Source organism: Jaculus jaculus, chromosome 2, assembly GCF_020740685.1.
Source record: "Jaculus jaculus isolate mJacJac1 chromosome 2, mJacJac1.mat.Y.cur, whole genome shotgun sequence".
In the NCBI taxonomy this organism is placed as follows: domain Eukaryota; kingdom Metazoa; phylum Chordata; class Mammalia; order Rodentia; family Dipodidae; genus Jaculus; species Jaculus jaculus.
In genome coordinates this window covers 2,522,978-2,550,295 of record NC_059103.1, presented here as the reverse complement: position 1 = coordinate 2,550,295, position 27,318 = coordinate 2,522,978, and the positions used below count along the sequence as shown (strand labels likewise).

At 48.0% G+C, this 27,318-nt stretch overlaps 1 protein-coding gene across 1 annotated transcript in view; it reads right to left on the bottom strand.

Annotated features, from left to right (window-relative positions):
* Sdk1 (sidekick cell adhesion molecule 1) overlaps positions 1-27,318 on the bottom strand; it is a 1,082,085-nt gene that overhangs the window by 239,202 nt on the left and 815,565 nt on the right. The window contains exons 15-17 of the mRNA XM_045142963.1: positions 21,235-21,382; positions 20,231-20,371; positions 12,693-12,874 (exon numbers count right to left, since the gene is read on the bottom strand). Coding sequence (XP_044998898.1) covers positions 12,693-12,874; positions 20,231-20,371; positions 21,235-21,382 — 471 coding nt within the window. The remainder of the gene's footprint in view (positions 1-12,692; positions 12,875-20,230; positions 20,372-21,234; positions 21,383-27,318) is intronic.

Below are 27,318 nucleotides of genomic sequence, written 5' to 3'. Positions count from 1 at the left end.
TTTTACAGAGAGGAAGAGAGAGAGAATGGGCATGCCAGGGTCTCTAGCCACTGCAAATAACCTGCAGATGTGTGTACTACCTTATGCATCTGGCTTATGTTTGCCTTGGGGACTTGAACCTGGGTCCTTTGGCTTTGCGGGAAAGCAAGTGCCTTAACCACTAAGCCATGTCTCCAGCCCCCAACATAATTTCTATATTCTAACATGTCCAGGTGTGTTTGTTGAGATAAGGGTACATTCTGTTACAGATAAACCATGAAATCTTAGATTTTCACACACTAAAATTTTTATCTTCCCGTTACCCTCAAATGCAAGATCAGTTCTCCTGGACGGTATATGGATTTGCATTGGAAATTAGGGAGCAACAGACCCAGCAGTCAGCATTCATGGGGGAAAGTTCTGAGCTAAGGCCCCTGCATGGTGCCATGTTCCAGGTGGACAGCACCCAGGCAGTTCACTTCTGGAAGGCAGGGTGCAATTACCTCTAGCTGGCTTTGGTGTGGTGAGGATGCAATTACCTCTAGCTGGCTTTGGTGTGGTGAGGATGCAATTAGCTCTAGCTGGCTTTGGTGTGGTGTTGTAGTCAGGTTTGCATTGCTGGCAGCAATCACACAACCAAGAGCAGATTTTTGGTAAAAGGGTTTATTTTGGCTTACAGGCTTGAGGGGGAAGCTCCATGATGGCAAGGGAAAACGATGACATGAGCAGAGGGTGGACATCACTCCCTGGCCAACATCAGGTGGACAACAGCAACAGGAGAGTGTGCCAAACACTGGCATGGGGAAACTGGCTATAACACCCATAAGCCTGCCCCCAACAATACACTGCCCCCAGAAGGCATTAATTGCCCAATTCTTCATCAGCTGAGGACCTAGCATGCAGAACACCTAAGTTTATGGGGGATACCTGAATCACATGTGGCTTACATCTCCCTATTCTGAGCACCCTCATGGTAAGAGCTCCTTCCAGATACACTGTGCCAAAGGGGTTGGCAGAGGGCTGCCCATTCTGCACTGCCTTGGGCAATTTGTTGGCACTGAGCAAGAAGTATGTGACTTGACCCAAAGCATGCAGTGTTTTCACTGCCTAACAGTATCCAGTTTATAATAACAGGGGTGGGTGCATCTATGCAGGCCTTAACAGGGATTCATCTGCATATATGTCTCCAAGGAACCCCACGGAATTAAATGTATATGCCCTTCTGACGGGAGAAGTGAACTGATTACACAGAAGAATTGCTGGCTGCCTGTTGCCTGGTGGATATGTATATTACAATTTGTGCTCTGGCTGTTATCATTAATTTCAGATCATTACAGGCTATGGCTGAGTTCTTGTGTTGTTAGGGCTCCCGTAGTTTTGCTACACCTGCGTTACACATTTCTAGAAAGTTATGGGGATAAGAAATCTTTAACAAATCCTCTTGAGTATCATCATTTCCACGGATTTAGAAGAAAATACCGTAACACTTAAGAGTTTTATGGGTCCTTTTCTAAGCTTATTTTTTTCCTTTGTGTGTGTGTGTGTGCGGTATGTTCAAGCCCAGTGTGCATGTGGAGGTCAGAGGACAACTTCAGACATCAGTTCTCGTCTTCCACCTTGTTTGAGGCAGGGTCTCACACTGGATTCGCCAGACTAGCTGGCCCACAAGCCTCCAGGAGAATCTCCCGTCTCTGCTCCCATCTTGCCAGATGTGTGCTGGGATTACAGGCACCTGCAATAGCATCTGGTTTCATGGAGGGTCTGGGGATCTGAACTGTGGTCTCATGTTCCTGCAGCAAGCACGTTACCCACTGAACCATCTCCCCAGCCAGATTCTTTAGTGATTGGGAGAAGCCTTTAAGGTTGTTTGCCTGGCTGTGAGTAAGATCACAAGGGGTGGGGAAGGTGTGCCCGGGTAAGCTGTCCTCTGACCTTACCCTGTCAGTCTACTCTGAATCTATGGCAGGCTTGGGACAAAGTAAGATGATTATTATTTCTGTTCATGAAGTACATGCTTTATTCCAGTATTTTCACTTGTGTCAAATGCTGACTCTTACAATCAAGAGCATGGGAAAGACCGAGGGAAGCTCTGTCTGGCTTGTGCTTGGGCCATCAACAGTTTGACTTTGTTTGTTTGGTATCTCCTCCTTTTTTTTTTTTTTTTCCATCTAACCTTCTCTTCACGTGCTTCCCTTCTTGATATCCTCAAGTGGCACGCCCGCAGCATCTTTGCTGTGCTCATCATGACCAGTGCTCACACCAGCCTTGGGTGAAGCTGCTTTTCCACACATATCCTATTGCTACAGAGGGGTTCAAGTCATAGCCTTGAGCTCTCTGCAACTTTGAGCCATGCTTCTCCGGCTCACACAGGGTGCTGCTCTCATGCAGGTGTTTTTTTTTTTTGTTTTTTTTTTTTTTTTACATAGTCCAGCAAAACCCACTCCAAGCGACACTTCCTCCAACAGGGCTCCACCTCCACTTCACCTTCCTGAATAGCGTCGCCGTCAAGGGATTAAGCATTGAAACGCAGGATGAGACGTTTTACATTCAAACCACCAAAGAGGCCTTGCTTCTAGAAGGCAGGACGCAGAACTCACAGAAAGGTCCCATCCAGTCACGTTAATTCCTAGGCTCTCCTTCAGCCTTCGAGCTCTCCTGACAAGGGGAGGAGGCAGGTGCGGCGCTGGATGTGGGGCCTGCGCTGGCGAAGCACTGGGAAGTGGAAAAGAAACTAGCAACCTTCTGGTCTTAACCAGACATCCGTGCGCGCTTGGTTTATATGCACCAGACATGGCATTTGGATTTGAGAACAGCAATTCAAAAGAGATACCAGCTCCCACCCGGCCCCGGCCCTCAAAGTGCTCGTAGGCTAGGAGGAAACACGGGTCTATGATAAAGTGATGCACCGAGCACAGGAACTTAAGGTCGTTCTACTTCCCATGTTTCTCCCAGTGGCAGCTGAGGGTCATGGGGGAAACTAGCTTCCCGCCCACAAGGTCATCTGTAGAAGGCAGATGCTGGAACACAGCTTCCCTCTTGCCCTCCTCTATTAGGAACTCTGTGCCGTGTCCGGTGGGCCCTGCTCACTCTTCCGTACAGATCCCTGTCTATCTTCTCCCCTGGACATACTCACAACCTTGACCCCGACGAATCCTACGTCCCGCAGGAACTTTTTCTAAAAGGGCTGGCAGTCAAATCAAATCCTCCTTGCTGTTCAATCAAATCCAGCATTCTTTACAGTGTAAGGCACAAATGATTATCAGATCAGGAAACCCATTCAGTAGTCAGGTGCCCCGGCATCGTTAAAAGACTGACACAGAATGGAACAGGGCAGGAAAAAAAAAAAATCAAAGAATCTCATTGATGGTGAGATTGACTATTTTTCCACAAGCCCCATGTTTCAGGTTGGTGTGTGGTATGTGGGCCTGTGTATATGTATGTTCACATGTGTGTGGGATGCAAGTACACATGTGGGTGTTCATGTGCAAGCAACTGGTTAAAATCAGGTATCTTCCTCGATTGTCCTCTGCCTTATTTACTGAGCCAAGGCCTCTCACTTAACTCCAGAGCTCACCAGTTCGGCTGGTCTAGATATCCATCTTGCTTCAGGGCTCCCCCGTCTCAGCCCTGGGATTACAGGTCTGTGCCACCCTGCCTGGCATTTATGTGAGTGCCGGAATCTGCGTAGGACCTCATGCTTTCATGGCGAGTACTTTCCCACACTGAGGCATCTCCCAGGCTCCAAAACAGATTTCTTATTGTGCACTGCAATCCAAAACATCCGCTATCTGCTGCACACTTCCCTACCATGCGTGAAAGAGAGATGAGACCTAATTTCTTATTTCATATATAAACTACAGTGAAAATCCGAGAGTCCCTTCCACCAAGCCTGACACATGCAGAATGAAACAAAAACAAAAACAAATTCTAGCCACAACAGATCATCCCAGTAAGGGAATAGCTTGGGAGGCCAGCTGAGTGATGTTTACATTTCAGTATTTTCCAGCACTTTTTAGTTACATGACCTTGGGAAAGTCAGTGATCCGAAGTGTACTTTTCTTCCCCCTATAAGATAGGGACAAGGTATCTGTGTCACATGATTCTTAAGGGTAGGTGAAATCAGGTAACGAGCTTAAGTGTATAGAAATGCCTGTCCTTTCCTTTCCTGTAAATTCTAAAAAGCCATTAAGCCTGTGCCTAAAAGAGCATCCCATATCTATCTGGCCCTGTGTTTTCTTAGTGTTTGGAGTGATGCTGCTTGGAGAATCTGGAACATTATCCTATTTAGAAGAAAAGCCCGAGGTTGGAAAGTCTCAGGCATTAAGAAACAAATCTTTTGTGCAATGTCATTTAATGCCACATTGAGAATTTCCCAAGAGAGGATAAGAATAGGACTTGCTAGCAAGTGCTCATTTATAATCCTTACTTTAGAAAACCTCTCAAGGCCCAAGCGAACATTTAGGACCTCTCACTAATGTCTCAGAAATGGGGATAACCAAATGTTGTTTCCACTTCTTTTAGAATGTGAAATATTCCTCCTTCATTACAAGGCAAAGCTCTAACACTGGAATAAATCATGACAGCACCAAACATACCTGCTACAAGAAGAAAAATGACCAAAGGAGTAAAACCAGAAAAAGTAAAACCTTTGTACATCCAAAATGATGATTTATAGTGTAATTTATCTTTGGATGCTTTATAAAAAATATCAACACCTGTATCTGCATCTTAATGGATATACTTTAAAATAGAGAGAGGGAGTTTGTTAAGGTGAGTGGGTTTATTTTAGGATATAACTGTAGTCAAGGACATTTTATATTCTAACTGTGCAAGGAGCCTGTGTACAGCCTCACCTGAGAACGCTGTGGCTGCATTACTCCTTCCTGAGTCTTACTTGGTAGTTGGACAGTTTCAAGCTGTGTGGAATGTGTGAGGCAAACAGTGAGTCAGCATGGCACAGGACCTGCCATTGGCTTTTGATGGCACTGGTCATTTAGGCCATTAGCAAGTTCCTGAGGTACACAGTGGCAGTAAGAAAAAGTCTTAATCACACCGGGCATTTCTCTTTTTTTTAGGAGCTACACTTTGTGGGTACCTTTTCCCACTTGAAACCAGTAGCACATCGGTTTCTGGGAGTGCTATGAAATTCTTGAAAAAATATGATTTACTTCCCATTTCCTTTCAGGTCATCATGATGGAAATTTGACAGGCAGGTTCTGACCGCTGGGGTTTTAGGCCATCATTTCTGCAGAGGAGCCAGCCTTTTCTCTCACCCCTTTGGAAAGTTCCCATGGCTCACACTGTATTAGAGCTCTGGGGCTCAATTTGTAAGTTAATATGTCCCATTTAAAATGCCTGGGGTGGAAAAGGTCGAGAAGACACTGCTTACAAAAATCTATTAGATGGGACTGGGGAGACAAGATATCCAAGATGGTGGGTGGAGCCAGGGTAGGAAGAGTCAGAAGAACTTGCATGCCCGTGATACCAGTCCATGTTGAGAATCTGCAAAGAGCCAGGCTGGTGTACCGTGCACTGTGCGTCCATCGTACACGTCAATAATAAAAGCCCCCCAGAACATGTGCTGGGTTCATTAAGTCTGGGTTAAGTAATAGACTATGCTGAGCTCACAATGGCTACAACTTGCTTACTTTCTTTAAATAACTTTCTGGAAGGAGATGGCATTTGAGACCATCAATACACAAGACACGAAGGAGTTTGGGGCAGATTGCACTTTGTCCCAGCCAGTAGCATGTGTGAGCTACACTTCCCTCCCTCCGGAGGGTGCCGCATCACTGGTGAAATCTTTTCATAGTTTGCCTAACACGTTCCACACACAGGGAACTGTTCCTCCTTCCCCGGCCGCCTGAAGTCTTCTCCAATTGCTCCACCCGAGAGTTTGGCGCTTGCTAAAGGGAGAAGGGGAGCAGGCCATCACAGGCGGAAGCTGTTTCCTCCCTGGTTAGCATCTAGGCCTTTCTCAGAATCTTCAAATGGACTGCCAGGCGATGTTTCTATACATGCCCATAATTTTCCAAATGAGTCTGGCAAGTGATCCTTTTCCACCCTTTTATACCGAGGCATTTTTAATTATTCCTCTTTCAGCCTGAAGGGCCCACTCCAAGGCTTTCGCACCACGCAGTGCTAACGGCTGTGGGATGACCCAGGGGCACGAAGTGGGCTCCCAGCAGCACGGGGTCATGGTTCAGCTGCTGCTCAGACAGCCCCTGTGGGCTCCGGCTGAAATTCAGGGAATGCAGGAGATCTGGGTGGAAATCAAGGCTAACAGGGTTGTGTACTCAAGTCTCCACTCACTGTGACACAGTGATGAGGAAGGTGCCTGAGGAACTCCCCATGGCTTGGCCCTACACTGTTCTGCAGTTTTATATCTCCAAATTGTGCACTCCCTGCAGGAGGCCACCTTGGAAAGTGAGCAGGAGCCATGGGCTGTCCCTCCATCATCCATTCCCCTGCCACTTGTAACACTGACAGAAATGCAAAAATGACGAAGGCCCATGTTTCCAGCCCCTCCTGAACAGGGACTCCTCTATGAACTGCAAGCAGGAGTCACTTGTGCATGGAACTTATAGACAAGATCCTTAAGGGGCTGTAGATGGTTTAGTGGTTAAGTTAGTGGTTAATGTGCCTGCCTGCGAAGCCTCAGGACACAGGTTTGATTCCCCAGGACCCATGTAATCCAGATGCACAATGTGGCACATGTGTCTGGAGTTTGTTTGCAGTGGCTAGAGGTCCTAGCAAACACATTTTCTCTCTCTCTCTCTCTCTTAAATAAATAAGGAAAATATTCTTCCTTTTTTTTTTTCTCTTTATTTTAGAGAGAGCAAGACAGGGAAAGAAAGAATTGGCACTCCAGGGCCTCAGCCACTGAAATCAAACTCCAGATGCTTGCACCACCTAGTGGGCATGTGAGACCCTGTGGTTGCCTCACCTTTGTGCATCTGGCTTATGTGGGATCTGGAGAGTCAAACATGGGTCCCTTGGCTTCACTCCAGCTCAATAAGTAAAATATTCTTTAAGATGGCATACTTTTCCTCAAGGCTTACTCTGTACCTGCCACCATCTCTCCCTCTAGAATATGGATGTGATAGTGGGTATGGTGATAGTGATCTTATGAGCGTGAGGAAAATACTACAGATAATGCAGCAGAGAGACAGAAAGGCCCTGGTCATGTGATGAGCTCAGGGCTGCCCCTCCAATCCCCACCCTCCCCTTGTCTGCTCTGCTGATGGGAGGGAAATGAAAACACATCTATCTTCATATCACTGAAGCCACTATCACTGGGGTCTGTCTCTAGCAGCTGGGCTACATCCCTAAGCGACACAGACAACTACACTCTTCTTCAACATGGCTCCACGCAGCCCCTCTGTAGGGTGGGTGGCTTTCATATCCATAGCACATGCTGAGTGTCCTGACTGGGGCATCTCCAAGGAAGCCTAGTGGCACTGACCTGTGGGTAAACGAGGAGTGATCGCACAGCATGGACACATTTGGGTCATCTGGCTCCAATTTCACCAAGGTCAATCCACCTCACCTCCAGGCTGACCTGCAGGCTTAAGGCTGACCACATGACTGGCACAATTTCTGCCCTTCAGTGCCCACAGTCACGCAGTAGGGGCTCACATGGATTCTTCAATGTTTGGGTTTGGTTTTGTTTTTTTTTTTTTCCACTCTTAGTAGAGGCTGAAATAAATCTCTTTCTGTACAATGGTCATGGATGGTAACGACTATCAAAGACTGGCAATGGATGCTAGTGGTGGTCACAAGGGGAAAAAAAAAACAAAAACAAATGCAGATGGCATGTGTCTGTGGGTGTCCGCTGGTGCCCCACTTCTCATGAGCATCATCTCCATCTCCTTCCATTGCCACTCTTAGAGCAGGCAGGGGAGACACAAATGCCACAGTTTCATAGACAAAAGCCAAGGCCCTGGAAGGTTAAATGCAGGTCTCAGGCACACAATGGTAAGTGGGAGTCAGGTTTAGGTGGCCGAGAGAGTCTCCAACCAGGAGTTCTCCTTGCAGAGATATGTTGATACATCTGTGCGTGCACCTCAGACACGGTCACTGAGGACCACTGACCCATCAAATGCACTTGTGTCTCTTGCCACTTTTTTTCTTTTTTGGTTTTTTGAAGTAGGGTCTCACTGTGGTCCAGGCTGACCTGGAATTAACTATGTAGTCTCAGGGTGGCCTAGAACTCTCAGTGATCCTCCTATCTCTGCCTCGCGAGTGCTGGGATTAAAGGCATGAGCCACCATGCCCGGCTCTTTGTCACTTCTCTTCCCGATGTGTCACTTCTCTGAAATCGTCCTGTCCTGCCTGTCCGACCCTCTCTTTCTGTGTGGTGGTGCAACATCCTCCTATTTGGTTCTATCTTGGCACAAATGTGATTCACGCACAGAATTGACACCTTGGTTCATTTTACTTCACTGTGGAGTAGCCACTGAGAGGACCTTAAAAGTAGGGACACGGCTGGGGTGTGGTGGCTCATGCCTACAACCCCAGTACTCTGGAGGCTGAGGCAGGAGGAGTGCCGTAAGGCTGAGGACAGCTTGGGCTACATAGTGCCAGGCAAGTCAGGATTACATAGTGAGATCCCGTCTCAAAGAAACAAAAATAAAAAAGCTGGGGTATGAAGCAAAGCAGGACCAGGGACAGCTTGAGGTGTCCAGAACGGGGGCCAGTTGTGCTGCCCTGGGCTGTGGGCTGTTCTCAAAGCCGGCCAACCACTCAAGCCTGCCTGTCTTGGGGTGAATTCCGCAGTCAGGTCCAAGGCACGGTGTCCCAGTGATGTGGCTGAGTGTCAAAGTCCCCAGTTTATTCTGGAGTTCAATGTGTCCCTTGAACATGGAGAGCTTAGGAGTGGGCAGGCACTTCCTGGGGAAAGCTGAGATGCTAAAGATCAAAGGGATTAAGTCTTGGTCATCTCAGGAGACATCCCCAGAGGACTTTGCAACATCACAGAGCACATGGGGGTTCTGTAACATGCAGAGGAAAAGCCTGCATCTCTTACAAGAAGAGTGACCTGTTTGTGGCTCCAGAAGCCACAGGGCTGGGCCAGGAGGGACAAAGTGGATGGCCATCATGTGCACTGGAGGAAGTTCATGTGCACTGGAGGACATCTGCACAGTCATGAGGAAGTCCATATGCATTTGAGGAAGAAGGTGAGCATGTGAGGAATCCATGTCCACATGAGGAAATCTGTATGCATACAAGGAAGTTCAAATGCATTTGAGGAATTAATGGAGCATATGAAAAAGTCTATGTCCACATGTCTATAAGAGAAAGTCCACGTGCATTTCAGGAAGTACTTGAACACACCAGGAAGTCCATGTCTATATGAGGAAGTCCATATGCACACAAGAAAGTTCAAATGCATTTGAGGAAGTAATGGAGCATATGAAAAAGTCTATGTCCTCATGTCTATAAGAGAAAGTCCACGTGCACTTCAGGAAGTACTTGAACACACCAGGAAGTCCATGTCTATATGAGGAAGTCCATATGCATATAAGGAAGCACATGTGCATACGAGGAATTTCTCAAGCAGAGTGAAACACATCCTGAGTCCTCCTGAAACTTGTGAGGTTTCTGGATCTATCTCTGGGCTGACACCTGGCAGCAAATGCCCAAGTTAGGGACAGAGCAGTAGCAAGATGGAAAACTGCATTGTGGCATCCATCAGTAACCAACGTCAGCTGGTGAATATTTAAAGAAAGTAGAGGGGCTGGGAAGTTTTGCTCAGTGATCAAGGTGCTTGCCTACAAAACCTAATGACCTGGGTTTGATTTCCCATTAGTCATTTAAATCCTGATGCACAAAGTGTCACATGCATCTGGAGTTTGTTTGTAGTGGCTAGAGGCCCTGGCATACCATACTCACCCTCATTCTCTCTCTGCTTGCAAATAAATTTTTAAAAATTTAATTTAAAAATATCTTATTTACTATTTATTAACTAGAGAGAGAGAGAGAGAGAGAAAGAGGAAAGAGAAGGGGCACACCAGGGCTTCCAGCCACTGCAAATGAACTCCAGACACATGCACCACTTTGTGTATCTGGTTTTACAGGGGTACTGGGGAAGTGAACCTGGGTCCGTTGACTTCGCAGTAACATCACCACAGAGCAGACCCCTTGGACAGAGGCGAGGGCCCACCCATCCTGCCATCATCTACAGCAGGGCCCCATCATGCCTAAACCTCTTACTTTCCCACTGACTCATGCACTATGCATGCTGCCTAGGGTACCTTGTTCTTGACACTAAAGACTGGATATAATACTAGATCTAATATTGACTGGTCATGCGATATCACACTTACTAAATCCAGCCATCTAACAGGTAGTTTCTATATGTATATGTGGCTGAGGACAAACCATGTCCTGTTCTAGCTGGAAATATGGGCAGTTTAGGAAGGAGTCTGACTGGCTCTTGATTTTATACCCAGCCCTGCTACACTGGTTGAAGGTTGTGGACTCATGTGCCTTTGTTTACTGAATTGCAGTGGGCACAATGGAGGTGACACATGTGACATGTTTGACAGGATACTATGTCACCCAAAAACATACCCCACAAACCCCTTTCACTTCAGAGCGGGGAGGATCCGGTTCCACCGCTTCGCAGCCAAGCTATGGTTCTTTTGTTTTTGGATGTTGTTGCCCTCTCTGCTCCCTCCCACCTTCCCTGCTGGATACATCTTCTAGTTGAGCATCTGCTCATGTCATGCACGGCTCTGAGGCCTGTGATGGCTCTCCACTGCCAAGGGCACACTGGCCAAATTCTCCAGCCTCAAAGTGCTTCTCCATCAGGCCATAATCTGCTTCCTTCTGCCCTACACAGAGCTCACATGCACCGGTGATAAAATGACACGGTCACAGTTAATAGAAATGTGGTATTATAACTAGCAATGTTAGTCATTTTAAGTGTTTCTAGGTTCCACTGGTTTTTATTATTATTATTATTATTAAATAGACTTGTTAAAACAAGCATCAATTGTCTAGGTTTCCTGCTATTTTCCTCTGTAAACGAGTCATCAAGAATCACATGCAGATGGACAGGTCCTGCCTGGCTGTCCTGCATTTAAATATTTCTGCTAGTTGCTCGGCAGGTGGAACTGACTGCACTTAATTTATAAAGGAGGATTTATGGACTTGTGGATGACAACAGACAGCCGATCAATAAGGGATGATAATAACAGCATGTAATATCAAGGAACATTAGGTCTCAGGCAGGATTTGGGGAGAAAAGTGGGCAGTTAGAAACCTTATCATTTGAAAAAGGTCAAGGCCTGGTAGTGATAAAAAAAAAAAATGCCTAAGCAAATAGAATTGCACCTGTGAATCAGGAGGGAAAGTGAATGGCTGCATGAGAAAGGGCTTTAGATCATGTGGGAAAATTAGCTCCCCGGGCAAGGATCTGGGCTGCTGTAGGACTCAATGTGGTGGTGTCAACAGAAGGCCTATTTATTACTGCTTGGGACAACAATGAAATGCACATGTTGAGAGCATTACCCAGCCAGCCAGTCCTTCCTCGGGGCTACAAGGAGAACCCTCCAGAGAGCAGGAAGTGTGGAAAAGCTAAAACCATGGGGCTGAGTCTCAGCACAAGTGTTAAGACTCACTGACTTGATGGAACTCTGTCTGACCATCTCTTTTCAGGGAGGAATAATCATATCCATTTTCCATAATGAAAACAAAACTTGTGAACATCACTGTTTTCGAAAGATAACCATTGTCTCAGGGATGGGGGGGGGCGGTCAGGGGTCACTCCAGTGCAGCACTTGCTGTGAAAGCACGAGGATCGGACTTCAGATCCCCAGGACAAGGGTAAATACTGGGTGGTTACAGCAGCCAGCTGCAATCCCAGTTTGGGGGAGGCAGAGACAGGCAATCCCTGGGGCATGCTGGCTAGTTCCACTGGCTGAGTCCATGGGTGAGAGGCAAAGAGGGGAGCCTTCGAGGAAGACACCCGATGTTCACCTTTGGCCTCCACATGCGTACACATGTCTACGCACACTCACACACACATGTATACAAACATGCACACGCACCACGTACTCATGCCAAATTAAAAAAAAATAGAGAAACATAACCATGGTATCACACAGAAATGCACAGGCAGCCTGCTAGACTGCAAGACACACTGAGTTCATTCAGGAAAGTTCGCTTCCATGGACCCTCGAGAGAAAGTGAAGGATGGAGTAGATACTGCCTGCCATTAGCACACAGGGAAAACATCCCTCCTGGCCTTGCGCGGGTTAGGAATAGGTGGGGTGATGACATGATACACAAATTGTGCTCAGGACGGATTCTCTCCAAAATGCTTCCCAGAGATTATATCCTGCTTTTTTTCTTCATTGTTGTCGTTTTTTTTTGTTTTTAGTATTTTTATTTATTGATTGATTTGACAGAGAGAGAGAAAGAGGCAAAGAGAGAACAGAGAGAGAAATAGAGATAGAGAGAGAGAGAGAGAACGGGTATGCCAGGGCCTCCAGCTGCCACAAAGGAACTATAGACGCATGCGCCACCTTACACATCTGGCTTACATGGGTCCTGGGGAATGGTCCTTTGGCTTTGCAGCAAGTGCCTTAACCACTAAGCCATCTCTTGAGCCCTATGTCCTGTTTTGATTGCTGATGTGTTCCAATCAGACTCAGCCAGCCCAGCAAGGTCCTGTAGCCTTGTGACCTTGCAGAACAAAAGCTTACCTCCTTGTAAGGTGTACTCGGTCACCGCCCTGCTGAAGACGCCCAGGCCAGCCCCGTTGTAGGCAGCCACCTGGATTTCGTACTGTGTCCAGATGATGAGGTCGGTGACCAGGCAGTAGTTGACCTCGGGGCTTGTGATGTTCCTTTGTTGGTATTCCCCAGGGAGGCCGGCCAGGCGGTACCTGGGGAAGAGAGGAAGCCATGAGAGCAGGAAAGCCACTTACAGTGGACTGGGTTCACCAGGAGAAGACCTAGCGAGGCAGACAGGCAACCTCTCTGGCCTTGAGCTTCCTAATTTGGTGATCTTGCATGGTAAATGCTGATGTCATGGTGACCGTGAGCTCTGGAAAAGTGGAATTGGCATTTCCACTGCATTACTGAGAGGCAGGCAAGCACAGGGAAGGGTTTAGCCAGCAGGACACTGCTTGGCTTGGGTGGCAAACACACTCTTCTCCAACACAATGTTCCTAGCAACCTGTTGGCAACTTGCCCACCTTCAACCTGTGCTAAGCTGTGCATGCACCCTGCTCTACACAATGAGCTAGTATACTTCCCTGCATTGTGACCTTTCTTGATGGTCAGTACCGTTCAAATATAGTCTGAGATGTGGGATCCAAACTGCCAAGGTCATCCAGTCTGGACTTGTTTTGGATGCAGGCTGAATAAGGCATACTGTGTCCCTCCAAGTGAACTTTTAGGAGGGAAACCCCTATTTCCTATCTTATGCCCAGGCATAACTGGGCATATATATATATATACATACTGGAGATATATATAATTAAAATCACATGCATTATGGAAAGGAGCATGCCCAGAAGAGAAAGTGTTATGTGACTCAAACTTGTCAGTCAAACCAGAAGACCATCTTAAACTATGTGCCCAGGAACCCGTCCACCCTACCCTAAATGTCCTGTAAGGAGAAGCCCCCCACACTTCCTGGGGCCCTTGAGTATTGTCCACTTGAGTGGCCTGCTGCCCTGTTGACAATGTGTTCAAACCTTTACTATCACTTTGCTCTCAATAAAGTGTCTTTGTGCCTAAGTGCTTGTGTGTGCCTTTCCTCAATTCTTTGAGCAAGAAGCCAAGAACCCAGCGCAACCCAGAGAGCCCCATAGCCTTATGGTCACGGAGAAGACCCTGCTTCATTGTTGGCCCTTGCTCTTTCAAGAGAGAATCTTTTTTATTTTATTCAATACAAAACTATTTATTACAATATTTTAAAAACTGATGAAATAAGGGTTCTCCATCTATTAATAGGAACTATAGTTTAAAATTTAAGTACTTATAATAAATCCACTATATGATTTTTGTCTAATGTAAAGGGGGCTGGCTTTCGGCTTACAGCAATCCTTCTGCCTCTGCCTCTGCCTCTCAAGTGCTGGAATTTCAGGCATGCACCATCACACACTCCTAGCTTTAGTTTTTTGATAAAAATGAAGTAGAAATCTCAAAGAAAGAGAGAGACTATTAGATAAAGGCCATGTTTCTTAACCTAGCCCTGTGATACCAGGCTTAGACCCACCCCAGGAGCTGGTAGGAATGGTAACTGGAAGTAGAGCTCCTTCCACCTTCCTTTTCTCTCCTGTCTAACTTTTCCCTTCCCAGACAGGGCCTCTCTGTGAAGCTCAGGCTGGTCTCAAGCTCATGATTCTTCTGCCTCAGAGTCCTGATTGCTGGGATAACATCCAAGCACTGCCATGACCCCAAAATTCTGCTCTTAAAGTATAACTTGCCCAGAGTGCCTGGAGACTGATGATTCAAGCTTTGGAGTTGTAACTTCCATCAGGGCTGGTGAGAAACATCTCTTGAGGCTGCGGTGTGGGGGAACTTGAGACACAAGCAGTGTGAGGCCTCTTGGCCCCTATGGTCAAGCTGAGCTCTCTGTTTTAGGTTTGCCCCAGATTATCCCAGACCTTCAACTCATGGCTTTCAAACAGAGTTAACACTTCTAAAGTGCTAGTCCTGGGGCTGGAGAGATGGCTTAGCAGTTAAGCGCTTGCCTGTGAAGCCTAAGGACCCCAGTTCAAGGCTCGATTCCCCAGGACCCATGTTAGCCAGATGCACAAGGGGGCGCATGCGTCTGGAGTTCATTTGCAGTGGCTAGAGGCCCTGGCATGCCCATTCTCTCTCTCTCTCTCTCTCTCTCTGTGGATCTCAAATAAATAAATAAAAATAAAAGATTTAAAGTGCTAGTCCTTGGCTAAGTATGACAAATTGTTTTCCAGGGCACCTTTGTGAGTGCTTAGGGAACACGTCCATCAGTGAACTAAAGCAGACATTTAAAGCTGTGTTCGTTAAAAGGATGACTTATACAACTCTGCTGTAAATAAAAAAAAAAGAGTATAAATTAGGAAATTGCTTTCTGCACTCTGAAAGGACTTTTAACACACTATTTTGATTATCAAATGTTTTTCACTGATTCGGTTTATAGAAGTTAATGTACTGAACTGGCTCAGCTAATTTGCCGAGTTTTTTCTGGTTTAGTTCCCAGGGGTAAAGCGTGAGGCACGTACAGTCATCCCACGACTTCACAGAGCATCTAATTTCTATCCCAGAAGTTGGCCGTGCCTCTGCAAGATGTGGCTCTGTGTGGTAATGGAAAGTGGAAATGATTGACAAGAAATCCCAAATTGGAGAGGCAGTGATAAATCTGCTAACTTTAGCAGGCTGGAGTGGCCCAGCACTGGCAGGACAGAGCACTGACTAGGGTTTCCAGGTGCTTGTGTCCTATAGCAAAGACTTGTACCAGTGACACATGGTTCAGCAATAGAAATAGAGACAGTTTAATATGAAAGGGAAAGGCACTTGTGAGGATGGGAGTGGGCTGAGAAGACACACACACACTAAAAGGCTCTGGGCCAGGAGTCTCAAGACCCTGTTTAGGCCAATGGCTGACACCTGCCTTTCCTGAGATGCTAGCTCCCTCCCCTCCTGCATGTGAATATCATGGGTTTCTTCCTGAATGCTCTGCTGGTATATGTGCCCCAGGTAAGGAGGAGGTTGTGGTCCCCTTTGCCACCTGACCTCCTTCCTACGTTAACCTTGATGCCTCTCCTCAGATCCCCAGGTTCCTGGTTCTGTGTCCAAATGAAAGCTGTAAGAACACATCTTTGCTTGGTATCCTTCGCCTTCCAGTACCTAGGCAACTGGCCTTCCTTTACCAAATTACCAGCACCCGCTGAGGGCAAGTGCAACTCGTAGCAGGGGGTCAGCTGCTCTTTTAGGTTGGGATGGTCCTTAAGAAAGTGGGCCTGCCATGGATTAACCCATGCAACACATCCCTGTGTCAACCTCCCACCTACCCTGCACGGCACAAAGACAATTAGCCATTTGTAGAAAAAGGTAAAAACTTGACTTCTGTCCACATGGCACACCAGAGTATCCCTGGAAGGTGAAAGGTAGTGAGAACCCACTGTGGTCAGTGTGGCAGGTACCCATGACCTCCTCAGCTGGGCATGGTCATGGCTGGGATCACCGGCCAGGGACTTCCTGGATACAGCTTGTTAATATTCCCTTGAAAGGAGATGAAAGTTTATAAGATCCTCTGCTCCTCCTCCAAGAACAATCAGTTGGGGGAAAGTGGGGCCTGGGAACTCCAGTGAGCAGATTTTCCTGAGTCTCTTATGCTATGGGAGGAGAATCCTCTGCTGATGCAGGTGTCTTTATGTCACCCCATAAGTCACCTCAATAAACTCACTGGCTCACCTAGCTGGACGTGGATGGACTCCTTTCTTTAGCCTGTGGGTGCTCTTTCTATCTGGGGTGACAAGATGTCCCTTTGCAGCTCCCCAAGAGTTTGAAAACAACTCTTGGCTCACGTGTTGCTCTCACTATATGTAGCAGTGTCTTTCTCATTTGTGGCAATGGGAGGAAGCGGTTTATCTCAGCTCTTGGTTTTGAGGGGAGGTTTCTTCAGGCCTGGGAAAGCATGGCAGAGCAGGAAGCTGTCTCACATCTTGTCACGGCAGCCGGGGGCAGAGGCAGCAGGGAGACAGAGCTAGCTAGTGAACACCCACTGCGTTAGGCTGAAAATCTTCAAGGTCCACCTCTGGCGACACACCTCCTCCAGCGAGGCTCCCCCTCCCAAAGACTCTACCAGCTGGGCATTGAGTATGAAGCTTAATTACAGATACATGAGGCTCGGGGTGGGTCGGGGGCGGGGGAGAGAGAGAGGCATTATCACATTCAAACCACCCCACATTCTGGAAAAAAAATAAAGAAATTAGCATTGAGCAGCTTCAGTTGAAGTCCTTGTTCAAGCCACTGTTACTTTTCACAGTCTTGCTTCCACCTCTACCATGGGAGTGGGAACCTAGGTGTTTCAAGAATCCAGCGAAACAATGGGCACGGGACAAAAGCGCACTGCACCCCTGATTTTGTTGTAAACGCTGCCGTCCTAAGAAGCCCTGAGAGGTTGAGCTGTAGAGCAGGAAGTCTGCCTGGACCACCCATGCTCTTCACAACCGTGAGGAATCCGTGAGGAATCCGCTGTAGAAGACAATTCCTTTGAAAACCAAACAGGCAGGTCAGTCCACTCTGGCTGGGGCTCTGGGGATCTTGGTGATGCTCACAGGATGAGGTAGAAGGTCGCCACGAGTAAGGAGAGTTCAGGACATCTTCTTCTTCCTGGGAGGTGACAGTACCTTAGAGACAGGCTCAGCCACAACAGATGAGCTTTTATCCAGAAATAAACAGGAGAACTTTTTTTTTTTTTTTTAAAGGACATAACCCTATGCACCCTCTCAGAGAAACACCCTGCCCATTATCATAAATATTTTATCACTGCTCGCGCATCCTAACTACATCTTACGGCCAGAGGCATGGAGGGGTGATTTATTTCCATTTGCTGTTCCACGTGCTGGGCCTCGGATCTGACACACTGTGCCCTGGAGGACGCTCGGTTGCAAACCACGGTTCTGCAGGCCAGAGCGCTGCTCAGAAATGCTTGCAGGCAAATCCATCTTGGCATGGGTCTTTAATTTCTGAAAACTTTGATATTTAAGGCCTGGGGTAGTGTGCCCTCGTTTTTAAGGCTTTCTTGATTTAAGCTGCCAACGGACACAGATGCCCTCTTCCCCGGCACTTTACCCTACCAGCACCATCCCGGAGAATCCTTTTAAGACTATTAATCCCACAAAATAGAGAAATGTGCAGTCTGCCGTGTGGCCTCATAACATCAGAGAGATTTTATTATTAGTCTCCGTGCCCCAAGCGTGTTCTGCCGGATGACTGTCAGAGCCCTTCTTGACAGCTACAGCCTCCAGAAGCTTTCCTCTTGTCGCTGGGCAAGGCGATGGTTTCGGGGAGGGTGGGCTAATTATTTTCATTAGTTGATGGGTAGAGACAAAACAGATCATTGAAGATGGAAGCAGGGCACGGACAGGAAACTTGGAAACCCTCGGCATGAAGCAGCAGGAGGGCTGGCGGGGAGGTCAGGTGACTGAACTGTCACCAGCATTAAAAGGAACACAGCCTAGGGCTCTGCCTGACTCAGTCTCTCTGACCCCCTTTAAAAAAAAAATCATTGTGTGTATGATGTGCATTTATTCATATGCATGTTTGTATGTGTATGTGTGTGCAGGCGTGTGTGCACCATGGTGCGTGTGTGCAGGTCATATGCATGCTCGTATGTGTGTACATGTGTGCAGGCATGTGTCTACCACGGTGCGTGTGTGCGGGTCTCAGGACAGCCTCAGCTGTCCGTCCTTGCCTTTCACCACGTTTGAGGCAGGTCTCTTGTTCACCACTGCAAACACCAGACTAGCTGGCCTGCAGGCTAGTGGGGGCAGGGCGGGGGTCCTTCTGCCTCTTCCTCTCATCTCCCTGTAGGTGTGCTGGGGGCACACGCAGGCTCCATGTACTACGATACGTGGGCTCTGGGGATCGGAACCCAAGTCCTCGCACTTGCACGGCAAGCACACGGGGCCTCCCCCTAGCCCCTTAACCTTTCTGAAGAGCAGGTAAGGACAGCTGAGGCCAGGACAAAAGGAAAAGGGCTGACCCCTGGTCTTGTCCTTTCGTGCCCTTCAGGCAAGTAGGCCTTGGCCTACATTCAGAGACTTCGTGTACTGCTGGCAACCTTGAGAACAGCCGGGAATGGATGGTGGTGGGTGTGGTGGCTTGAATTTAAAATGTCCTCCACAGCCTCATGTGTTTGTGATTAGGCCATACCAGCTGGCGTCAGTTTGGGAGGTGGTACCTTGCTGGAGATGGTGAGTCACTGGAGGAAACCGTGAAGTTTATTAATCCAGCTCTGATCCCAGGACGAAGACCACTTCCACATGCTTTCTCAACAACAATGAAGCTTCCCCTCAAGACTTTAAGCCAAATAAAGCCTTTTCTTCCATCAACTGCTTTAGGTCAGTGGTTGTTTTTTTTTTTTTATTTTTTTTGACCCAGCAATGAGAAGGTAATTACAACAGTGGGAAACTCTGGTGTGCACAGAGTCGTGTGCCTGTTAACGGAACAACGGGTCACTGTCATCACACATCTTGGGATGGGCTGGTCCTTGATATATAAAGAAAATAGAGTTTTCAAGGTTGTGTGCAGTAGTGCAGGCTTGCCATCCCACCACTCAGGAAGTGGAGGCAGGAGGATCAGGAGTGCAAGGTCATTCTGTCATTCTCACCTACAAAAAGAGTTCAAAGCCAGTCTAGGCTACATGAGACCTTGTCTCAAAAAAGAGAAAGAGAGAGATACCATGTTGTCACCATCTCTTACAGTCATCTCAGAATCAAATGCGTTCAGGGAAGGTCTTTGTTAGCCAAGTGTTTACTGGTCCTAAGCTCCATGTGGGCCCAGGGCAGGCATTTGGAGGAAAAGAAAAGGATGATGGGTACTGGTCCTCGTCCCAGTAAAGCTTGTTTGAAGTGAGGTCTCTTGTTTATAGCATTCATCGCTGAATTTGCCAGGCTAGCTGACCCACGAGCTGCCTGGTGATCTCCTATCTCTGCCTCTCTTCTTAAGTCTTAGGCATGCTGGGATCACAGATGCTCACACCATAGCATCTGGCTTTAATTGGGGATCTAGGAATGTGAAGTCAGGGACTCACATGTAGGTGGCAAGCACTTTATCTAGTGAGGCATCTACCTCAGTCCTGGATTGATTTATTTTTATTTTTGTTTTGAGATGCTAGTAGATTTGGCAAAACTGAGCACCATGCTAGCAAAGAAACAATTGGCTAATAAGAAAATCAAGCAAATTAATACTAATAGTTTGTCAGTATGCTTACTAATGCACAGTCTGGTGAGAACTAAAAAGGAATTAAAGGATTTTCAGTGTTTGCATTCCTTGCTCCCTTTCCCACATTACCTCCCCATTCTCCTATCTAATGCAACTGTCCACACTAGTCAGGGTGTGGGCTTTGCAGGTGGCCACACACAGGAGCACTCTCCAAGATGCCCACTAGTTTTTTGTTTAAGAGCTGCCTTTGCTGGTCTCCACCTTTCCCTCGAGCTTGGCGGCTGATCCGCACATTTGTGGAACTGCTTGGCTGACACCGACAGAGAGACAGACCAATCTCGAACCCAGGTACTTGCCTGAGGATGTACCCACGCAGCACCCCATTGTGCTCTGTCTCTGGGGGCGGCTGCCACTGCACCATGATGGACTGGTTGGTCCGCCCGCTGGCCACGATGTTTTTTGGGGGTGCACTGGGTGGTTCTTCGGGTAACATCAACCTGAAGATAAAGATGGGCGGGAAGGAGAGGTGAGCACCAGAAAGAAGATGTGGAACCTGGAGCCTCACTGTGGAGAAATGCAGCAATGAGTATGGCGAGAACGTCCATCCCACTGAGGCTGCATGTGAGACAGCGACAGGCCACACACCAGCAAGTCAGCCAGGGAGGCGACAGGGAGGCAATGTCACTTGTCCATCTGAAAGACTATAGTGCCTTAACTTCCCCTAAAAGGACCACCTACGTGGACTGCTCTTTGCCCAGATCTGAACTGTTTTTCATCTTTCTAACTATATCTCGTCCTGACATTTCAGTGGGTTGTGGGGGAGGCATTTAAATTTCAACTCTTTGTGGCTGGTGGAAATGGCTTGGTCAGTAAAGTGCTTGCCTCATAAGCACAAGGACCTGAGGTTCAATTCCCATTTGCGCATGCTAAATCCCAGCACTGGGAGGTAAAGACCAGAGGCTCTTTGGGAATCATCAGCCAACCCTTCTAGCCTAATTGATGAGCTCCAAGCCAGCGACAGACCCTGTCTCAGAAAAGGTGGATGGCTCACACACACATGCACACAAAATTACCTGTGCACCTAACACACACACGTGTGAGTTCCAAATTCCCTATCAGGAAGGTCTAGGGAAGGTGCAGTGCACCATGGGAAAAATCTATGCCTGTGAGTAGTTGAGGGAAACCCAGCTGGGCCCAACACATGTCAGTGTTTGCCTTCCTCGGGATTCCTTTTTGCTCTCCTTCCTGCCAGACTCACCGAGGGATGGAAATTTAGGACCTCTAGCTAAAGTGATACATCTGTTTAACTGTGGTGCCCGCATGACGGCCAGCCCCAGGAGGAAGAGCACATGGCGCTCACCTGCTGGTCTCTGCGCTGTACTGGCCTTTGCCCACTTGATTGACCGCACACACCCTGAACTGATAGGTGCGGGCCGGAGTCAGGCCGCTCACGGTGACACTCGTCATCTCTGGGCCAACGTTTGACAGATGCACTTTCCACGGAGAGTCTGGAAGGATGAGCAAAACAGATTCAAACCCCTGAGAGCACATGTCTGAATGATAAGTGAATCAACAAGGACTTGACAATTGTCTCTTGGGGAGACAAGACCAGGACAGTGAGTGGCCTGTCCACATCTGACGGATATGCAAAGTGAGGTTCCAAGTCCCGGGGGCTGACGATGAGTGCGCCTGTCGTGAAACCGAGGCCGCTCACTCCAAACCCAGAGTCCTGCTTCCTGCTATCCCTGCAGCCATACAGGACAGGTGGGCAGGAAGACATCTCCGTTTGTCATCAGCAAGTAAAGGCATCTCTGTCCAACCTGGTGGTTGGAGAAGATCAAAAACCCTAATTCTCAGGCTCAGTGTATAATGGGAAAGGTCGTGTGGTTCACACAGGCGGGTGCAGATGTGTCTCCCAGAACTAGACAGTGCTCCAAACACAGAATGATAAATAAGAACTGTATTCATGAACATTTTGATAAAGGAGGAAATGAACATGATAAAGACAGATGGGCCGGGCATTTTGCAACACATCTGCTGTGTGGCAGCCTGTTGCCTCCACACACCTCTGAGCAGCCCCAACAGGGGAGAGATGCCACAGAACTCACAGCTAGTGTAGTGTACCTTTCCAAAGCTGGCTCTCTGGCAGGAATGGAAGGATGCCTCTACTTACCAAGTGGGCTCTTGCCTAAAGGCAGGCTAGGGAGGGTTTGATTCTCTGCAGCGTTTAACACGCACCTGAGCCCACATGTTTTATAGAGTGAGGTCCAGGAATGAACTCCTTGAGCATCTGCTGTTTGGTCCAACTCTGAATGCGGAGGATCCTGGTAGATTGTGTGTATGTGTGGTGGGGAGTGGGGACAGTCACACGTGTGTGCACGTGGAAATCAGAGATCATCATCAGGCATTACTCTCAATTGCTCTCCATCTTCGTCTTTGAGACAGGGACTGTCACTGAATCCAGAGCTCCAGTTTAGCTCGAGTAGCTAGCCAGTAAGCCCACGGGACCCTCCTGTCTCACCTCCCCAGTGCTTTGGATGACATGCTGCCATGTGTGGCTTTTATGTGGGTGCTGGGGACAGGCCCCCATGCTCATGTAGCAAGCCTTCATCTCCTGAGCCGTCTCTCTGGCACCACCCTGGAAGGTTACTGTGGAAACCAAATTGCCCTTCTTTGTCCCTCTAGGTGGGGCCACCATGCCCACGTGGAAATGGTCAAAAAGAAGGACTTGTGGTTCTTGGAGTGGTTCTGGGCTCTGCTCAGACTCAACACCAGCTGCGTGTGAACCCCGCACATGAAAGCACAGCTTCTTCCACAGAAAGCTGAAGACTGACTGTGGGGCTCACAGTGCATGTCTGAGGACAGGACATTGTGGTGCATTTCCATCCCCTGCAAAAATAATAATTCATGTCGAGGCTGAGTTCCCAGGGTATAGTTTTGAGAAGGAGTATCTTTTTTGATGGTTGGTTGGTGTGGTGGTTTGAGTCAGATGTCCCCCATAAACTCATGTGTCATGAATGCTTGGTTCCCAGTTGATAGCAACTTGGGAAGTAGAAACTTGCTGGAGGAGGTGTGTTTTGGGGAGCAGGCTTGGGGGTGTTATAGCCAGCTCCCCCTTGCTAGAGTTCAGCTCACTCTTCTGCTGCTGTTTTCCACATGCTGTGGCAGAGTATCCAGATGTATCTGGTATCTAAATGTTCAGCCTCTGCTCATGTCAGGCTTTCCCCTACCATCATGGAGCTTCCCCTGGAGACTGTAAAACAAAATAAGCAACTTTCCTTTGGGTGAGGTGCTTTATGCCAGAAATGAGAAGGTGACTACAACAGTTGGTTTTGAGAAAGGGGCTCATGTATCACAGGCAGGGCAGAAACTCCTTATATAGCTAAGGACAACCTTGAACTTCTGATCTTCCTACCTCTACCTCTAGAGTCCTGGGATTACAGGCATATACCACACCCAGTTTATGCATGGCTGGAAAACAAACACAGGGGACGTTGTGCATGTAAACATTATACAAGTTTAGCTACAAACCCATCATCCCAGAGCTGGTGCCTTTGAAAGGCCTTTAAGAATGAGTCTGCAGTGGGGCTTGGGGAGATGGCTCAGTGGGCAGTGTTGGCTGAACAAGCCTGAGGATGTTGGTGGATCTCCAGCACCCATGTCAATGCTGTCTGGGCATGGTGGCTCCCTGGAAGCCTGTAATGCCAGCCATCCTTTGTTTAGGTGGGTGAGACAGGAGATACCGGGAGAAGCTGGCTAGCTAAACTAGCTGGATCTCTCCGCTCAAGTGAGAGACCATGCCTCAGTAAAATAAAGTGGGGAGTGATCAAGGAAGAGAGCTTGACATCAAACTCTGGCAAAAGAAAAAGAACAGGGATAGTGGCTTGCCTGAATGATCTGAAGACCTTAAGTTCAGTCCCAAACCCCAAGGCAAAGAGGGCTTAGTGTTGTTTTTTGTAGAAGCTGAGTTCCTGCTATTGTAGGCTCGGACAAAGTGCCAAGTGGGGCTAGCACTGGCTTTGGTCACTTTGTACGTACTTGCCTCTCTTTCTACTTCTCCACCATGTTATAACCTCACCAAGGGACCTCGGGCAGACATCAGCATCATGCTGCTTGAACTTGCCAGCCATCAGGTTCAGAAACCAAGTAACGCCCCCCCCTTTTTTTTTCTTTATACATTATCCAGCCATAGGTGTACTGCTACAATAGTACAAACCCATCCAGAGCATTGTCCTTCCTGTACCAGCCTTCCTAGCCTGTGACCGATGCTACCCTCAAGCCATTTGTTCCCTTGGACTGTAAATGGCTCTTGAAAGTTGATAACCTGAGTCTCAGGGTCTGCCACTCAGGTCGATTTGACAACAGGGCCTGCTAATCTCTTCCATGTCTCTGGGTCTGCTGGCCCTCTGGCTGCCTCTAGAGAAATATTTATTCTTTTCCCTCCCTGCTAGCAGACAAGAGATCTGGAAGGTCCAGAGACTAAACTGAAAAGTAATACAAATGAATCCAACTCATGCCCTAGGCACTCTGATTTGTTGCCCAAAGGGGGTTAAAAACGGTGGTTCGAGAAAATATTCGTTCATTCACATTCTTTGGAATTGCAAGCTTGCTGAGAAGTGTTAAAACTTAAAAATAGCAAGCCTGAGCCGGGCGTGGTAGCTCATACCTTTAATCCCAGCACTCGGGAGGCAGAGGTAGGAGGATCGCTGTGATTTCGAGGCCACCCTGAGACTACATAGTGCATTCCAAAAGCAAGCCTGGTCCTGACCATCAGTAAACAAAATCCATGGATGAGATTCTTCTCCCAGCTGGTTGTCACAAGAGGGCATGCTTATCTCAGGGGCGGGAACAACACTCCTGGTGAAGTCTCACTGCCTCTTTCCTCTCCTTCGGGATGCCTCATGTGCCTCTTATTGAGAAGGAATTCTAGCCTTTCCCAGCCAGGTTATACAAATCTTTGAGTCTCAAAAGCTACATTCCATTGTGGTGGGGAAGGCATGGCAGCAGGATCAAGAGGCAAACTTCTTCCCTCTTCACTCTCTGCTCTCTGTGTTCTTTCTTTCCTTTTTTCCTCCCTTCCCCTTTCTCCTTTTTAAAAAATCCTTTCATTTACTTGAGAGAGAAAGGGGGAAAGAGGCCGACACAGAGAGAGAGAGAGAGATACAGTGGTCACATCAGGACCTCCAGCCATTTGCAAACCAATTCCAGACACATGTGCCACCTTGTGCATCTGGATTACATGGGTCCTGGGGAGTTGAACCGAGGTCCTTTGGCTTTGCAGGCAAATGTCTTCACCACTAAGCCATCTCTCCAGTCCTCCTTTGTCTTTCTTCCCCTTCCCTTTCCCTCACTGGGCCTCATGTAGCTCAGGCTAGCCTCAAACTTTCTACATAGCCAAGGATGACATTGAACTCCTAATCTACCTGCCTGCACCACCAGAGTGCTGGGATTATAGGCACACACCACCATACCTAATTGATGCCGTGTTGGGGATCCAGCCCAAGGCTTCCTGCATGATAGGCAAGCACTTCACCCACTGGGCTATAGCTCAGCCCTCAAACACTGACAAGTTTAAATTGTTGGGAATGTACTGGAAGCTTTTTCTAATGGAAGAAGGTATTATTACTATTCATTATTATTATTTTCTCAGTTAATGGTACCAAAATACTTTTTGAAGGGAAACCGCCTGATTTCCAGAGGAGTCATTGATGTTACAAATAATTGTAGCAGCAGGAAGCCTCTCAGGGATGATGTTTCATTTCACATCTCTTGCAATTAGAAAATCAAGGCTCACTGGCGCTTAAACAACTTCTCCCATACTTCCCAGGGGGTTGGTACCTACACACTCGCAGCATCAGCAAATGCAAAACAGCAAGGCCTCCTGGGTCTACAGTGGGATGTTCACAGAAACCCCTGAGGAGCACTCACATACCCATGTTTGTGCATGCACACACCAACACACATATGTACACATGTGTGGACAAATGCACTCCACAGGAAACCAAAACTGAATGTGAATCACACACATCCAGTGTCCCAGTGATGACAAAGACGCAGCAATGGATATCAGAAAAATGTGAATGAAACCTAGGATATGAGACATTCCCGGGAAGGATGCCGTAGCTCGCGCTCAGGCAAGAGAGATGGGGCTGAGGGACGCTGGGAAATGCGCAGGCCCTGTCTTGCCTTAGGGCTGGGAGCCACTTAAGGAGGGAGCCATGAAACCTACTGGGGTGGTTTGAATGGACAATGTCCTCCAAAGGGTCATGCGTTTAGGATACTTGGTCCCCAGCTGGTGGCAACTTGGGAAAGTCATGGAGCCTTTGGGAGACAGAGCCTTGCTGAAGAGGTGTGTCCCTGGGGGTGGGCCTCGGGATTTTATATCCTAGTCCACGTGCTGGTGCCAGTGAGCTCACTCTTGCCACGTCCTCCCTGCCGATGCGGAGGCATGATGGCCAGCGGTCTGCTCTCCCACACTTTCTGTGCCATGAAGAAGCTTCCTCTCAAAACTGTCAGCCTACGATAAGCCCTCTCCTTGCACAGGCTGCTTCCGGTCAGCATGCTGTCCCAGCAATGAGAAGGTGACCACGCTGCCCGCCATCCCGCCATCCTGGCTCCTCTCTGGACCCATGCCAGAGCGACGGCCATCAGCGTGACATGCACGGGGGGGGGGGGTGTCCCTGGATGCATTTTTAAAATGGAGGCAAAATGCTATTAATGCAAGTTTCTGTATGCAGAACCCCAGAGGAGAAGGAGCTGAGACACGAAGTCCTTCCTAACAACTCCGAGGCTGTTAGAGAATACCTCTGTGAGCTGTTTCAAAGACGGCACCAGGACGATCTGAGACCCGAAGAACAAAGCCTCTGGCATCGCGGCAAACACTACGACACAAAGCCCATCAGCTTTTAAGTACATAATAGCAAGCGTGGATGGAGATGTTTAACATATTGTGCAGCGACAGTCGGCAGTGGCTTTCACGCAGCAGCGAGCGGGCTCATGGAGTGCTACGAGCGAGACATGAAAAGACACTTGTAGCAGTAGCAAAAGAATCGAGAGCCACGCAGCTCAGAAATTCTTTGTGTAGGAAGAGCCTTGTTCTCCCCCCCACAAAAAAAAAACTGGGGTGGGGGGTTGGGAGAGGCACAGGGGCTCTGAATATTCGAAACCATGCTTCAGAAAGCACAGGGGCTGGGGATGTAACTCAGCGGTACAGTACATGCCTAGCATGCATGAAGCCCTGGTTTCCACCCCTGGCACCTACATAAACCAGGTGTGGTGTGGCACACGCTTATAATCCCAGCATCCGGTTGGTGGAAGCAGGAGGATCAGAAGTTCAAGGTCATCCTCAGCTACATAGTAAGTTCAAGGCCAGCCTGGACTACATGAGACCCTGTCTTTAAAAAATAAAATAAAAGAGGGCTGGAGAGAAGGCTCAGTGGTTAAG